Genomic DNA, 16,837 nt, shown 5'->3' with positions numbered 1-16,837 from the left:
AGAGGACAAAGAGGGGAAAGCATCGGGGATAGTCACATTAGAAGGGGTGGGAGATAAGGAAATGTTGAACGGGCAAGGAGGCATGGCTGAGTCAAATAGGAATCCTGACTTAATGAAGTGGTGATTAAAGAGCTCAGCCATGTGGTTCTTGTCATTAACAACCACATCATCAACATTAAGGGACATGGGCAGCTGTGAGGAGGAGGATTTATTCTCCAGGTCTTTAACCGTTTTCCAGAACTTCTTGGGGTTAGACCCACAGAGAGAGAACTGCTCCTTAAAGTAACTAACTTTGGCCTTACCTGATAGCCTGAGTGCACTTATTTCTCATTTGCCTGAACGATAGCCAGTCAGCCTGAGTATGCGTGTTCCGAGCCCCTGGTTCAAAGATCACGGTCGAACCAGGTGCTGAACCTGTTTTTAATACTCATTTCTTTAAGGGGGCATATTCTCAGATAACACTAGGTAACATATTTATTATTTTATTTAACTTTTATTTAACTAGTCAAGTCAGTTAAGAACAAATTCTTATTTAAAATGACGGCCTACCCCAGCCAAACCCACTGGGCCAATTGTGCGCCACCCTATGGGACTCCCAATCACGTCCAGATGTGATACAGCCTGGATTCGAACCAGGGACTGTAGAGATGCAGTGCCTTAGACCGCTGCACCAATCGGGAGCCCATATCTCAATTTTCTCAGGTAACACTACATTCCGTTGTTCTCGTACCTGTGTAGTAACAAAGTTATAACAAAAGTAACATTGTATTACCAGGTAGTTACATCTTGATTGTTTGGTGTGTGTATAATGATATATTAATCAAATACTTCAGAGAAAAGGTTAATGTGACAACAGGAATGTGTGTCTAGGTCACCAGAGGGAATCCTTCCTCCTCAAATATTAACAGAGTTACAAAGCTTGATACCCCTTTTTAAAACAAGTGATGCCCCTCTCTAAAACAATGGCTGTCAAAGCCCAGAGCCCCAGAGCTCAAACAACACACAGATGAGACTTCACCGGACATCACATAGAAGCTGTGATGAAGCCGCTGTCAGAGTGAGAAGCACATCCCTATGACCCTTTAGCCATTCTAACCGTCAGATAGTGACAGTGCTCAGGTGCCTTCCTCAACCACCCACCCAGTGCCTCACAAATGCTGACATTTTCCTCTCATTACAACATTTCATAACCAACAACCCCAGTCTATGTGAATCAAAACAGCTTGATTTAGGGCAAGTGTAAAATAGTGCATAGTGTGGGATATCGGACATTTAAGTGGCTAAACTTAGTGGTAGCAGCTGTATAGATATAGGCACAGAAGGACATTTTGTCCAATGCAATAACAAACTTCATTATTAAAATGCTCTCAAAACATTAGCAAAGCATTGTCAAGCTATCTTTGTATCTTTAATTGTTACAGTGGTTGTGGAATATTAACTTATTTGCAAATGTTAATCAGCTTTGAAAGGCAGGAGAAGAGCAGTATCCTGTTAGAATGGCTCAGAGGGAAAATATGTGCTCCTGTCGAAAATACGTTGGAAAAACCCCTCATAAATATCGGTGATGAATTCGTAATTTTCACCTCAGCCTGTCCCTTTAATCGTGGACCAGCGCGTGACACCCAATCAGAAGCAGCTAAGGTCCGACAACTTCCAGAGGGAGAGATGCTCATCATGAGCGAGAGAAAGGGAGAGAGAGACCACTCCGTGTTCAGTGTGTCGGTCGCATACAACGGATTCACACAGGCGCACCTTGATAGAACTTTCTGCTACGTCAAACCGTGGTAAGTGTCAATGTGTTTTATTTAACTGTGGATGCTGAAATAGCGGTCGTGAAATATTGTCTTTTTGACTGTCTTTTACAATAGACGAGCACTTTAACGTGTTCAATTGTTCGGTAGACTGCGCTTCCTCCAGTTTGTTAAAAAATAGCTGATAACTTCAACAAAGTTGCTTTCATTTGATAATTTAGAATTAAACTATCTCATAACTTGGTCTAATTGATCTTATCAGGCTAAAACCTGAATGTTTTCTCGAAGAAAAAAAATGCACTAGCTTTGTGTCGAAAAAGCTGCATATTTTCATGTTCCCTGTATAGTCTGTCATGATACAATCAGACCCCTTAATTTAATCCGATTTAAAGTTATCTAAGTTATTTTTTATTGTTAGTGGCAGTTATGTCTTTAGTGATAGTGTTGTTTGGCACCAGTGGCGCAAGGTGTGGGTTCCTGTTTCATGTTACATGTCAGGGAATTATATCAAGGCTCCCTTGTAAAATATAATTGTTTTTTAGATTAAATGGATTATGATGGCCATGTTTGTTGAATGGTAATGGGAAGTCTCATGATATAGTAGACTACTGTAGGTTACTGTTTATAGTGGTATTGTATTAGTGGTAAAGCACTCATAGCCAACAGTGAAAACCTTTTGTATGCCCTATTAGAAATGCTTGGTGTGTACTGTTTTATTTATTGTTTAGACACTGGCGCTCTATTGCTGTGGACCTGGACATACTCTAATGTAGATGTGGGTGTTACCCTAAATCCAAGTCTAGTCTACCCATTAGTCAGAGCTGAGGCAAGACACCTGTATCTTACCGTTCTCAGACGGCTATGTCCTATGTGCAGAGCATGCCCCAGGAGTTTGTGAATGATAAATTATGTAAAAAATGAAAATACAGGCAAAACATCGCCCTTTATTTTCCACAGCAATAATTAGAATCTATTTAACCCATGAATTCCAGGTGGTTGCCAAATAGCATTTTTAATGACTAAGATAAATAAATAATTGTGTTAAAGATCAATTAGCCTGTTCAAATTAGTCACACATTTTTGTGATGTGTATTCATGAATAAGAAAGTGTTTATTTTGGTAAAGCATGACTGATTATTAACACACCTTCTTGAGCACATAGTACTGCATAGCCGACTGTACCAAGACAGGCAATGGGTCTAAAACAATTTCTCTGAATGTTAGAAGCCTGAAATACTGAAATGCTGTTGTAAAAAGCTTGCAATACTATTGATTGATGATGATTATCTTATAAATGACCTGTTGTGTGGATGTTGTAAATATACCCAACATTCAACATTCTGAGTGTCTCCAGTACTATAGAAAGCCCAGCTCTACGCTAGTTTCCCACTACCCACCCAGGTCACTGTGACCTTTGGAACAAACTGCTTTCCACTGATTACTCCAGTAGACAAGATTGGTTATCCCACTGTCTTAAACCTAGATTAAAACAATTATGTGACCCTTCACTATAGGGAATTATGATTCATTTCTATGTCCACTATGTGAGGTGTTCCAATTGAGTCTCATTTGGAAAATCCACACATCTCTTTAATTGTGCCCTCATGTGGTCACAGAGGAACATGCACACAGGAATGGATGTTCCCATATGGGTATATTGATGACACAGTAATGTTTTCACACCTATGTGTCTCTTGGAATAGCCTTTTTCTTAACTACTTTCATCTTACATGTCTAAAAGTGTTATTGAGAGTGAGTGTGAATAGTACACTGTATTCTCAGAAGACCTATTCTTTATTCACATCATCCGTCAGCAGTTTCATTTTACCACAACGTAATCCGAGTGCACTCACATTTGTCAAACAGTATAATCGAACTGAAATTATTTGAGGTCTGTATGTAAATGTAACTAGATTTGTAAATAGTGTTGTATGCTAATTAGCTTGTGTGTCACCTCATTTGACAATGGGCCATTGTCCCGTGTGTTTGTCCAGCTAGCGAGAGGTTGGAATGCATTGACTAGCACAGGTCTGTCATCAGTTACACAGGAACTTACATATAAAGGTGTTTGTGATATTTTTATTGATCAAACTCCTGAAATTTGGGATGACACCATGAATACTGGTCTTCTGAGAGAACAATGTACTATATCCAAGCCATTGAATAGCATAGGCAGAGCTATAATGAGTTACTGAATTGTTATATTCAAATTAACAATTACTTTTGACAACAAATCTGCTCTTCTGCCTGGAATAGAAGAATTAAATTGTCTTTCGAAGACAACTTATGCCCCTTTTCAAACATTTTCATGCACTGTTTGACAGCCATGGCAATTATAGCTTACTTGAGAGGGAGCCTTATCAGCAGTCAGCATGTCTATAACAAGGCCTAATGTTGTCATTAAATCTCTCTTTGTTTTTTAACACTACTGTACCTGGAATAACAAGGACAAAAATAGTCTAAAATAACAACTTACATTCCCATGATAATCTATCAATGGACTGAAAACACTACTGTACATTTAACACACAAAAAATACAATAAATAGTCTTCAAAGATCAGTGAAGGCATGGGAATGAATGTATTCTTTTCAGATAGGTTGGTGTACTACCAACTATGAAAACAAGCCGATCGATTTGTTATTGATTGAGAGCTGCAACCTCTAGTACAAGTGTTCTTTGCCACGGGCCTTATTTTGTATCATTGAAGGATTGGCTGTAAATGTGAGTTTGGTGTTTGAAATAGAGAGGAGCTCTTTCCCTGTTAAAGCTAATAGATTGTTTATTTCTTCCCAGTGCAGAATCCCCACCCTGAGGCTAACACGCACGCTGGTGTCATACCCACACACAATCTCTTCTTTCCATTAGAAATGTTAGCTTTATTTGTTTGGTTAGTTCTCAGGCTTTGTCAAGCATAATTGAAGGTGAAATACTTCACAGAAAGAGATTTGAAAAGAGGGCATTGATGTAGGAACGCTAGTTTGAAACATAATTGCTCATGGACCCACTCGCTCTATTAGAACGGCAGCTAAGTTTTCATAAACACTCTTTGTATCTGCCATTTCAATTATTGAATTTAAGAAGTATGGGAAAGAATGAGAATTTGTTGGTAAAAATGAAAAGCAACGTTTAAATGTTTATTTTGTGCGATAGTTTAACCCTTGTATCCATCAGCTGCAATGTGTTAACTGAGGCAATAGACGTATTTGCTCTCCTATTGACCATTTGCAAGACATTTAGCTGTGTATACAGTTAGGCCTAACATCAAGTAGTTTATTGACCAAACCTGTGGCATAACTCAAGATGGCCAGTGCTTCTTTCACATACATCTTAACCATGATGACACATGTTGACCTCTGGGGGTCATCCAGTGCTTGACCCTGCCCTCTTCCCACTGCACTGATTTCTCCAAGGGGATTCGTCTTAATGCTGCTCCCCCTTCTGACATGTGTGGGTGTTTACTGTTAACATGGAACAGGGAGTGGAAGGTCAAACATTTTAGACTTGAAATATTGAATATCCCAGACAAATTCTTCTCTTGCATGAGGACAGTAGGAGTTGGTTGAATATGGACAGTGGTTTTGAATTAGATATTATTATATAATTATTTTCCTATGGTTTTGGCAATTGCTAGCAGTCTCATGATTCCGTTATGGTTCATTAGAGAAGCTGGAACACGGCCATAGAACAAGCCTACTGGGCACAGACGTCAATTCAGTGTCTATTCCACGTTGGTTCAATGTAATTTGAAACAGTGAAACGACGTGGAAACAACGTTGATTCAACCACACACACACACACACACACACACACACACACACACACACACACACACACACACACACACACACACACACACACACACACACACACACACACACACACACACACACACACACACACACACACACACACACACACACATAAACAGTAGCTCCACCAGACGCTGGCACATTTGCATTGTAATAGAGAGGCAGCCACATTCCAGTTCCTGGCCACAATGGCGGAGGAAAAGCTCTGACTTGAAGACTCCTGCTGGGTCTTTGCACAAGCGGACCATAAAGCTGCCGTTCTCACACTTTCTCCTCCTCCAAGGAGGAACCCAAACAGCCACCCACAACACACACTGGGAGACACTGGGTTACACAGGAAGCCCCATTGACGACGACGCCATAAATGAAAGACACACACAGGTTAAGAAGGTGTAATCTTCTTTAGTATCCAACACTAAAGCAATGAACCACTACACACGCATGGATGATTGAGGAAACAAAACAGCTTTGGAAGGTCTAAACAAGACAAACACACACAAATGTATTTATCTGGAAAACTGTTAGCCGACATCTATGTTTGGGTGGAATGTATTTGTCCTCAAAATGCAATCATGTAAGAAGAACTTCTGTAGGTGCAATGGTGTGGAACTGACATGTGTCCCGCCATTCAAAGACAATGATGGAAACAGGACCAATACATACAGAATCAGAGGTGGCACAATGTAATGAGCATTGCCTCCAAATCACATCATGCCTCTTTTCTGGTTACGTAATTAAGAGGTCCCATCTGGTATGAGCATGACAGCGACCGACGCTCCTTGACAGTAATTGTGTTGGTGCACATGGCAGTTCCATTCAGGAAAACGCACACACTCAACATCTATTATCTCCTCTTGTTAAGATTAGTGCACACATTTGGCTGGGGAGATTATAGTGGGAGTGGGGAGGGACTGGGACCCTTGTAAGTGATGGGAGATGAGAGGGGGAGATGGGAGCAGGGATTAGCACCCATGTTTTGTGACAGTCTTCTCTACTCAGAGAATGCACTATAATAGTTGTACAAGCTCAAATCAGACTGCTCAATGCAAATAGGTTGTTTTTTTTCTCCTGAAGGGAGGATTGCTATATTGAGTAAGATATGTCAGGTTATCATTCATCATTTGATTTCACTCATTGTTTTGTTTTCAACGGTACAAAACAAAGAAATAAGAGATGTTACATGAGAGGAGGAAATCTTTATCACTTAGAGCAGACAAGTCAAAGAGTGTTGCAAGCAGAGCCAAGCAAAGTGATAGATAATATGGCATCATGAAGTCTATAGTCTAGACAGACTCCCCTCCCTAAACAGACAGATCAATAGGTATTGATGGCCTACTGGTCCCTCGGGAATGACAGTCAGCTGCTTGGCTGCCTATCGCTCCGAGTGCTGGCAACCTGATAGCAGCCCCCCTCCCAACATCCACCACCCAAATGCAATTTACCTTCCAGACATACATTTTTTTATAGGGAAGTTGGATACTGTGGAATAGATATAGAAAAACATGTTTTTCTGGCCTTGGGTGCTTTTAGTGTACTTCTATTATTTTATATCAGCCTTAGCTGCTGTACCATACCAAATTCATACGCTTTTGTAATACAGTACACATTAAAACTGTTCCAAAAGTTAGTCAACAGCTGATAGTTCCACCTCCATGACTTATTCATTAGCAGTCTGCAGACAGTGTGCGTGTTTCTGTGACACAGGAACACCCATTAGGTGCCTTTATAAGGCTGCTCTGCCCTGTTGTTGTAGCAGTCCTTTCACCTGTTGACCGCCTACCCCCTCTCCCTCCTCACACACAGGCAGCCCAGGGCTGACATTCTCCTTTCTTTACCTCTAATTGCTCCTGTGGGACTCATTAGGCCCACTGTGGCTGTGGCTGAGGCAGTGGCTGAGGCAGTCTCATCAGGATCGCTGAGGCAGTGGCTGAGGCAGTCTCATCAGGCTCGCTGAGGCAGTGTCTGAGGCAGTCTCATCAGGCTCGCTGAGGCAGTGGCTGAGGCAGTCTCATCAGGCTCGCTGAGGCAGTGTCTGAGGCAGTCTCATCAGGCTCGCTGTGACAGTGGCTGAGGGAGTGGCTGAGGTAGTCTCATCAGGCTCGCTGTGGCTGAGGCTAAGGCAGTAGCTGAGGCTGTCTGCAGGGTGGCAGAACAGAAGGGATGAGCTGCTGCGCTGGGTTCTCACCCCCACCACATGACACAATCTTAAGCCCAGCTCCTCACTCCTGTCACCCCCGACAGTTTGCTAGTCTATTGGTCCTCGCTCTCCACCCGCCTCCCCGCTGACTCCCCACAGCCTGTCAGACCCCCTCTAACCCCCCTACCCCGCACTACTCTTCAACACCCTACGGCACAGCCCTCCTCCCCTTTAAATCTCCCTACCATGAAATGCAAGGCTATAAAGGCAGCAGGGTTTGAACGAGTGTCGTGTCACCTGAAGGTCATACTAGATGGTCTAGTAGGTTTGTATTGCAGTGACATGAGATGGCATGTTGTCCAAAATAGAAGATAGATTTTTCCCCTGTGTGTTTGTATTATGTCTGTATTAGTCTGTATTATGAATGTAATACTAATCTATATGGTAATGTATATTGGATGCATTTAGATAGATATTGTATGTATCACATCCAGAATACAGACTCTGAAATAAATATGATGTGTTATTAATATAATGATTATTCAGCTTAATGTTTAATAATATTGAGCAGCCTTTGGATGGTTTTAATGTGTTATTGTATTAACGTACAGAGGTAGGCTCCAGTGAATCTTAACCACTGGCTTGTTCATTCATCTCACACAAGTTGATATTCAGGCTGCACTGCATGGACCCTTGTCTCTCAGCAGGACCTGTCAATGCATTAACAGACATTTTGTAGTGGGAATGTATGGGAAGCTGTGTGTCTGTGTCCTCTGATATAGTATGTAAAAAAACACTCTAGATCCAGGTGACTTCCCCCAGTGAGAGACTCTCAGGGGATTTAACAGGTCAGAAAGCTGAGGCAAATGGCTCCCGGCTGGGCTGGGGCCTTGACTAATGTGCTTCACTAGGCTAGTCCCACTACTCTACTTTGCAGTTTTCTAGGCCTCACTTCCACACTGATATACACAGGGATTAATCCCATCAACTGAACATATAGTAAGAACCCCCAGCCCACGGTCCCCAGTACCCTAGCACACAATTACAACCCCCTGGGGTCCTTTTAACCAGACTGATTCTGACAGCAAATCAATACACTTTAGTATCTGTTGGTACCTTATTCAATTAGTCTAATTCATAAAGCAGGCATAATGGTCCTAATGGAAGAGAGGTTGAAAGGTTGAATGGCAGCAGTAGAAAAGCAACGACATGATTGCAGGAGTTAATCCGCCCATCTTAATTATGTATTTTAACTGATTCGTGGCCTCTGCATCCGTCCCTGTCACCGTCATCGAAGCAGTGTTGACCCTTAGCTTTCTATGCTGATGAGTAGGCACACATTTAATACCAGCATCGACACTGTAGATCACACATCGTAGAGGGGAAACAGAAATGCACTGAATAGAAAATACATCTGCACTACCCTCCCCTTTCCACTGCAATCACGTTGGCAATTTCCTTGATAAGTAGAAAAGGGGCCGAGGCATGGCTTGACGAGTGAAGCCGCTGACGATTGCTGGAGATGATGTTGGTAGCAGGATGCTTCTGTCTGTGTGTGGTTTATATTTCATCTGGTCAGCGTGGCATGTTATTAGGTTGTATAACACCAATGCAGATAGTGTTCACAGTAGATACAGAAAAGGACATTACCATAAGTGACATATTGGCTCTGTAAGTGTTCTGTTCTCTAAAATAGAGCAGTTCATGTGGATGTGGACTATCGATTAATTGATTAGTGTGCAAACCCCTTTTAGTCTTTTCTGTGTTAAAGGCTTATTGAAATCAAAGGCATTCCAGTTTTTTCAATTAAGGTTTTCAATAGCATTATTCAATTGTCTGTTTGTTTTTCTGTTAGATTTTATTGTCTGTTAGATTTTCTATTTCTACTTTGCACATTCTTCCACTGCAAATCTACCATTCCAGTGTTTTACTTGCTATATTGTATTTACTTCACCACCATGGCCTTTTTTTGCCTTTACCTCCCTTATGTCACTTCATTTGCTCACATTGTATATAGACTTATTTTTCTACTGTATTATTTACTCCATGTTTTACTCCATGTGTAACTCTGTGTTGTGTCGAACTGCTTTGCTTTATCTTGGCCAGGTCGCAATTGTAAATGAGAACTTGTTCTCAACTTGCCTACCTGGTTAAATAAAGGTGAAAAAAAAAAAAAAAAAAAAATGATACCCCCTACTTTTCAAAATGGATGCAAATTGGAGGGGAAAAAACGCAATGGGAAACAAAATGATCTCCAGAGTGAAAATATGTCCCTATAATTGTTTCTCATCTTCCCCTCCGCAAGGTTTCTCAACAGGCATCAAGGAAGAGGACTATGAGGGTGAAGCCCAGCTCCCTTAAAGGACGTAAAAACCAGCGCAGATAGAGGATTGGCGTTCTGTGCAAATACCACAATTCCACCATGAGGACTTGCTTGCTGACCATTATATGGGCGTGCTTGTCCCTTTATGTGAACTCCACGTCTATTAGCAGAAAGACTGTGTTAGAGATGGGAGGAGAGGAGGACAGCGATGGAGCAAAGGGAGGGAAGATACTGAAACGTTTCAAACGAGGATGGATGTGGAACCAGTTCTTTCTACAGGAAGAGTACACTGGGAGTGATAAGCAGTACATTGGCAAGGTATGTCCATTAGCCTCCTTTTGTTTAATTGTTGCCATGCACTTCAGTGTGTGGGGAAAACTCCACTGTCTGCAACTGTTGAATTCCGGCCTTGACACAAAGATAATATGAATATTGAGAAATCTTCCAGAGCATCAAATGCCAATTAGGCTTGGGCGGTATACCGTATATAACGTATACTGGGGTATTTTGAAATACCGGCGGTAAGATTTTCAAAACCGTACAAAAAAATTCAATTTATTTGACATTTTTGGGGGGTTGGGGGGTGCTACACCGCTGTGCTACACCAGCGTGCTACACCGCTGCTTATAACTATAAGTAATGATAACACTTTATTTGGATAGTCCATCTGTAGATGCTCTACAGACTATCAGTAACATTTTAATTAACTATCTACTTACCCCTTACCCTAACTTTAGTTGCTAATCAACAGATCGTTTTTTGATAGTATGACCACCCGTAGAGCATCTAGAGATGGAAAATCCAGACTATCCACATAAAGTTTGACCAAGTTAACTATCTATGCTCAGGGCTCCTGCTATGCATTTGGTTTGCTAACTTGCTAGATAAGTGGCTAGATTGCAAGATCAAGCTTCTTGGTTACAGCAGAGACAATCAATCGCCTCCTGGATCAAGATCCCTGCTGCCTACATTTGTTTTGTGCGTAAAAAAACAACATATTAATATAGCACCCCTTGTGTGCACTACCGGTAATACCATATACCCCGGTATGGTACAGGAACAGTATGAAAATCTGGAGACCACCCAACCCTAATATCAATGTCTCTGGCCAGATAAACCTAAGACAATATCCCCCCACGAGGATTGGGATATTCTGATGTACAAAAACAGCATGCATTGCCACCTTTACCTCAGATCTCAGAAGACAATAGATAGAGCCATGAATCAGAAGTAGTATTGTGGAGTAGCTAGATGTGGAGATGCCTGCAGCACTGCAGGGGGCCTGTTTTAGGAGGCTAGAGATAGAAGAAATACTGGAGCTACTGAGGCCATGTTGTACCCTGTTGTACCCTGTAACCCTCCAGGCTCTTACAGCGAGACCCAGCTTCACAGAGCATGCAGGGAGATGATCAAGGATGGAGAGAAAAAAGGGCAAACGCAGAGTGGGAGAGAAAGTTATTCTGGAGCCACCACCACTAGTCTTGCATTAGGTTACTCTGTGGAGCCCTGGGGAGTGGAGCAACGCTGTGTGGTGGATTATTTCCATATGCATTGTAGAAAATGATTCACCTTGTCAGGTCCCTCTTTTTTTTCACCAAGCCTGGCTCTGTGCTGCCATGCATATAATAAGATGTTATCTGTCACATGTGATGTTGACTGTTCTGTCCTCTCTGATGGAACTGAACAGCCTTGTTGTGTGTTATAGATGTTCAGGCTAAGACCGCGCGCGAGTCACCATAAAAATGTACCTTTATAATAAAGCATTCCATGCATTATCACATTTCCAGACTTGTAAGTAAGATATCTTACTATTACTAAAGTGATGAGTAAATTGGATAGTCATAATTTAGGATAATAATATAACTCAATCACTGTTCGCAAAAAAGACTGTTCGATGCAGTGCATAGTGGAGTAGGCCTAGGCTACAGTGCATTTGGAAAGTATTCAGACCCCTTGACTTTTTCCATAGTTTGTTACATTACAGCCTTATTCTAAAATGGATTAAATACACATTTTTCCTCATCAATCTACACATAATACCGCATAACGACAAAGAAATAACAGGTCCACCTGTGGTAAATTCAATTGATTGGACAAGATTTGTAAAGGCACACACCTGTCTAGATAAGGTCCCACAGTTGACAGTGCATGTCAGAGCAAAAATCAAGCAATGAGGTCGAAGAAATTGTCCATAGAGCTCCGAGACAGGATTCTTTCGAGGCACAGATCTGGGGAAGGGTACCAAAAATGTCTGTAGCATTGAAGGTCCCTAAGAAGACTGTGGCCTCCATCATTCTTAAATGGAAGAAGTTTGGAACCACCAAGACTCTTCCTAGCGCTGGCCACCGGGCCAAACTGAGCAATCGTGGGAGAAGGGCCATGGTCAGGGAGGTGACCAAGAACCCGATGGTCACTCTGACAGAGCTCCAGAGTTCTAGATGGACAACCATATCTGCAGTACTCCACCAATCAGGCCTTTATGGTAGAGTGGCCAGACGAAAGCCATTCCTCAGTAAAAGACACATGACAGCCCGCTTGGAGTTTGCCAAAAGGCACCAAAATTCTCTGGTCTGATGAATCCAAGATTGAACTCTTTAGCCTGAATGCCAAGTGTCACATCTGGAGGAAACCTTGCACCATCCCTACAGTGACGATTGGTGGTGGCAGCATCATGCAGTGGGGATGTTTTTCAGCGGCAGGGACTTGGAGACTAGTCAGGATCGAGGGAAAGATGAACGGAGCAAAGTACAGAGAGATCCTTAACGAAAACCTGCTCCAGAGCGCTAAGGACCTCAGACTGGGGCGAAGGTTCACCTTCCAACAGGACAACGACCCTAAGTATACAGGCAAGACAAGGCATGAATGGCTTCAGGACAAGTCTCTGAATGTCCTTGAGTGGCCCAGCCAGAGCCCGGACCTGAAAATAGCTGTGCAGTGACGCTCCCCATCCAACATGACAGAGCTCGAGAGGATCTGCAGTGAAGAATGGGAGAAACTCCCCCAATTTTTTATTTATTTAACCTTTATTTAACCAGGTAGGCAAGTTGAGAACAAGTTCCCATTTACAATTGCGACCTGGCCAAGATAAAGCAAAGCAGTTCGACACGTACAACAACACAAAGTTACACATGGAGTAAAACAAACATACAGTCAATAATACAGTAGAAAAATAAGTCTATATACAATGTGAGCAAATGAGGTGAGATAAGGGAGGTAAAGGCAAAAAAAAGGCCATGGTGGCGAAGTAAATACAATATAGCAAGTAAAACACTGGAATGGTAGATTTGCAGTGGAAGAATGTGCAAAGTAGAGATAGAAATAATGGGGTGCAAAGGAGCAAAATAAATAAATAAATAAATTCCCAAAGATTGGGAATCTCAGACGACACGAAAGAGAGGTTGAACAGGCTAGTAATAGGGGTTGCAACAATTTCGGCAGATAATTTTAGAAAGAAAGGGTCCAGATTGTCTAGCCCGGCTGATTTGTAGGGGTCCAGAATTTGCAGCTCTTTCAGAACATCAGCTGACTGGATTTGGGAGAAGGAGAAATGGGGAAGGCTTGGGCGAGTTTGTCACGTTTGTCGTAGTGAGGAGACCAAAGTGCAGCGTGATGTGAATACATACTTTTAATGTAAGACGAATAAACACGAAGAACACTAAACAGACTAACAAAATAACAAAACGAACGTGAACGCCATAAACAATGAGTGCAGACATGCAACTTCACATAGACAATAACCCACAAACCAAACTGGAAAATGGCAACCTAAATAGGATCCCCAATCAGAGACAACGATAAACAGCTGCCTCTGATTGGGAACCAATCTAGGCCACCATAGACCTGCATATGTCTAGACTAGACACACACACCTAGACATACAAAAAACACTAGACAAGACAAAAACACACATACCACCCTCGTCACACCCTGACCTAACCAAAATAATAAAGAAAACAAAGAATACTAAGGTCAGGGCGTGACAGTACCCCCCCCCCCCCCCCAAAGGTGCGGACTCCGGCCGCAAAAACCTGACTCTAAAGGGGAGGGTCCGGGTGGGCCTTTTTCATGGCGGTGGCTCGGGTGCGGGACGTGGACCCCGCTCCACCTTAGTCTTGGCCCACTTAGGTGGTGCCTCTGGAGCGGGGACCCTCGCAGCGGGCCCCGGACTGAAGACCATCGTAGAGGGCGCCACTGGACGGAAGGGCTCCTGTCTCTAGACTGAGGAGGGCGAGGAAGGCTCTGGCTGCTCCGGACAGGAGGGCGACTCCGGCAGCTCCGGACAGGAGGGCGACTCTGGCAGGGAGCGTTTGACAGTGATGAGTGGAGGTCGTTTGACCGCTGACCCATTACGGATGCAGGCAATGAGGCAGTGATTGCTGAGATCTTGGTTGAAAACAGCAGAGGTGTATTTAGAGGGCAAGTTGGTTAGGATGATATCTATGAGGGTGCCTGTGTTTACGGCTTTGGGGTGGTACTTGGTAGGTTCATTGATAATTTGCATGAGATTGAGGGCATCAAGCTTAGATTGTAGGATGGCTGTGGTGTTAAGCATGTTCCAGTTTAGGTCGCCTAGCAGCACGAGCTCTGAAGATAGATGGGGGGCAATCAGTTCACATATGGTGTCCAGAGCACAGCTGGGGGCAGAGGGTGGTCTATAGCAGGCGGCAACGGTGAGAGACTTGTTTTTAGAGAGGTGGATTTTTAAAAGTAGAAGTTCAAATTGCTTGGGTACAGACCTGGATAGTAGGACAGAACTCTGCAGGCTATCTTTGCAGTAGATTGCAACACCGCCCCCTTTGGCCGTTCTATCTTGTCTGAAAATGTTGTAGTTAGGAATGGAGATTTCAGAATTTTTGGTGGTCTTCCTAAGGCAGGATTCAGACACTGCTAGGACATCCGGGTTGGCAGAGTGTGCTAAAGCAGTGAATAAAACAAACTTAGGAAGGAGGCTTCTAATGTTAACATGCATGAAACCAAGGCTATTATGGTTACAGAAGTCATCAAAAGAGAGCGCCTGGGGAATAGGAGTGGAGCTAGGCACTGCAGGGCCTGGATTCACCTCTACATCACCAGAGGAACAGAGGAGGAGTAGGATAAGGGTACGGCTAAAAGCTATGAGAATTGGTCGTCTAGAATTTACGGAACAGAGAGTAAAAGGAGGTTTCTGGGGGTGATAAAATAGCTTAAAGGAATAATGTACAGACAAAGGTATGGTAGGATGTGAATACAGTGGAGGTAAACCTAGGTATTGCGTGATGATGAGAGAGATATTGTCTCTAGAAACATCATTGAAACCAGGTGATGTCATCGCATGTGTCGGTGGTGGAACTGAAAGGTTGGATAAGGTATAATGAGCAGGGCTAGAGGCTCTACAGTGAAATAAGCCAATAAACACTAACCAGAACAGCAATGGACAAGGCATATTGACATTAAGGACAGGCATGCTTAGTCGAGTGATCATAAGGGTCCAGTGAGTAGTGAGGTTGGTTGGGGTAACGGCGATTCAGACAGCTAGCCGGGCCATCGGTAGCAAGCTAGCATAGGATGGAGGTCTGTTTTTAGCCACCTCGTGCGTTTCCGATGGTAGATTAGTGGGGTTCCGTGTGGTAGAGGGGATCAATCCAATTGGCAAAATAGATATAGTTATAGTGACCCAAGAAAAATTGTCCGATAGACCTATTCAGATAGCAGCCGATAAGACAGCTAACGATTAGCGGGCCGCAGATGGGAGTTCAGGTAACATCGCGGCGGAAGGGCCAGTTGGATAACTCCCTCGGGCAGATAACGTCGGTAGTCCAGTCGTGAAGGCCCGGTGGGCCAAGCTTGTAGCATCATACCCAAGAAGACTTGAGGCTGTGATCGCTGCCAAAGATGCTTCAACAAAGTACTGAGTAAAGGGTCTGAATACTTATGTAAATGTGATATTTAAGTTTTGTAGTCTTTATAAATTTGCCAACGTTTCTAAAAACCTATTTTTGCTTTGTCATTATGGGGTATTGAGTGTAGATTGATGAGGGGGGAAAAACGATTTAATAAATTTTAGAATAAGGTAACGTAACAAAATGTGGAAAAAGTCAAGGAGTCTGAATACTTTCCAAATGCACAGTATATCAGAGACCTTGGTGTCAGTATTGACTCTCTATCAAAATAAAGGTTAAATCAAATGTATATGACTGGAGACATTAGCAGAATCTTTTTAATTACAGGGTAGCCTGTACTCTGCTGAAACTGACAAGCAGATCAATAAAAACGACGTTGTCTGCAACTATCTAATAGGCTTACGGAAAGGAGAGACATAAATAAAATATGATCTAACCTGGAGGAGGAAATTATTGTCCAAGAACAAACTTTAAAATGGCAATGACCCAATAATAAAGACAGTGAATATGCGCAATCACCGGGGATATGGCCAATGCTCCGCGTGTGCCAATAAGATAGGCTACCGTTCGTTCAATTAAGTTTAGAGTCTTTTCCTTGTCTTCTCTTTGCAGCAATAGGCATTTGGTTTCCAAACTATGTTTTCCTGCAATTGTATTTTGAAATGTTGCGATATGCCTGGCTGGGCCTCTCTTTCACTGATATTCGCAATTCAACAATCATCTAGTGTATTTCGTATTTGCCGTGTGCGCTGCCCTAATTGCGGGCCCTTCCTCTGATTCTCCAAATCATGCTTTATGGTGTAGTAGCATATTTTGAATGAATCCATTTATTTCTGTATAGACAGGAGTAGCCTAATTAGGATTTATTTTTTATTTTTTATTTTACCGTTATTTTACCAGGTAAGTTGACTGAGAACACGTTCTCATTTGCAGCAA

The 16,837-nt window shown here is 42.7% G+C and overlaps 1 protein-coding gene across 1 annotated transcript in view; it reads left to right on the top strand.

Annotated features, from left to right (window-relative positions):
• The first annotated feature begins 1,684 nt into the window (after positions 1–1,684).
• Positions 1,685–16,837, top strand: part of LOC139559632 (cadherin-6-like) — a 31,380-nt gene continuing 16,227 nt past the window's right edge. Inside the window, exons 1-2 of the mRNA XM_071375792.1 lie at positions 1,685–1,784; positions 10,005–10,340. Of these exons, the coding sequence (XP_071231893.1) occupies positions 10,122–10,340 (219 nt within the window). The 5' untranslated portion in view covers positions 1,685–1,784; positions 10,005–10,121. The remainder of the gene's footprint in view (positions 1,785–10,004; positions 10,341–16,837) is intronic.

This window comes from Salvelinus alpinus, chromosome 30, assembly GCF_045679555.1.
Source record: "Salvelinus alpinus chromosome 30, SLU_Salpinus.1, whole genome shotgun sequence".
In the NCBI taxonomy this organism is placed as follows: Eukaryota; Metazoa; Chordata; class Actinopteri; order Salmoniformes; family Salmonidae; genus Salvelinus; species Salvelinus alpinus.
This window is presented reverse-complemented; position numbering and strand designations above follow the sequence as displayed.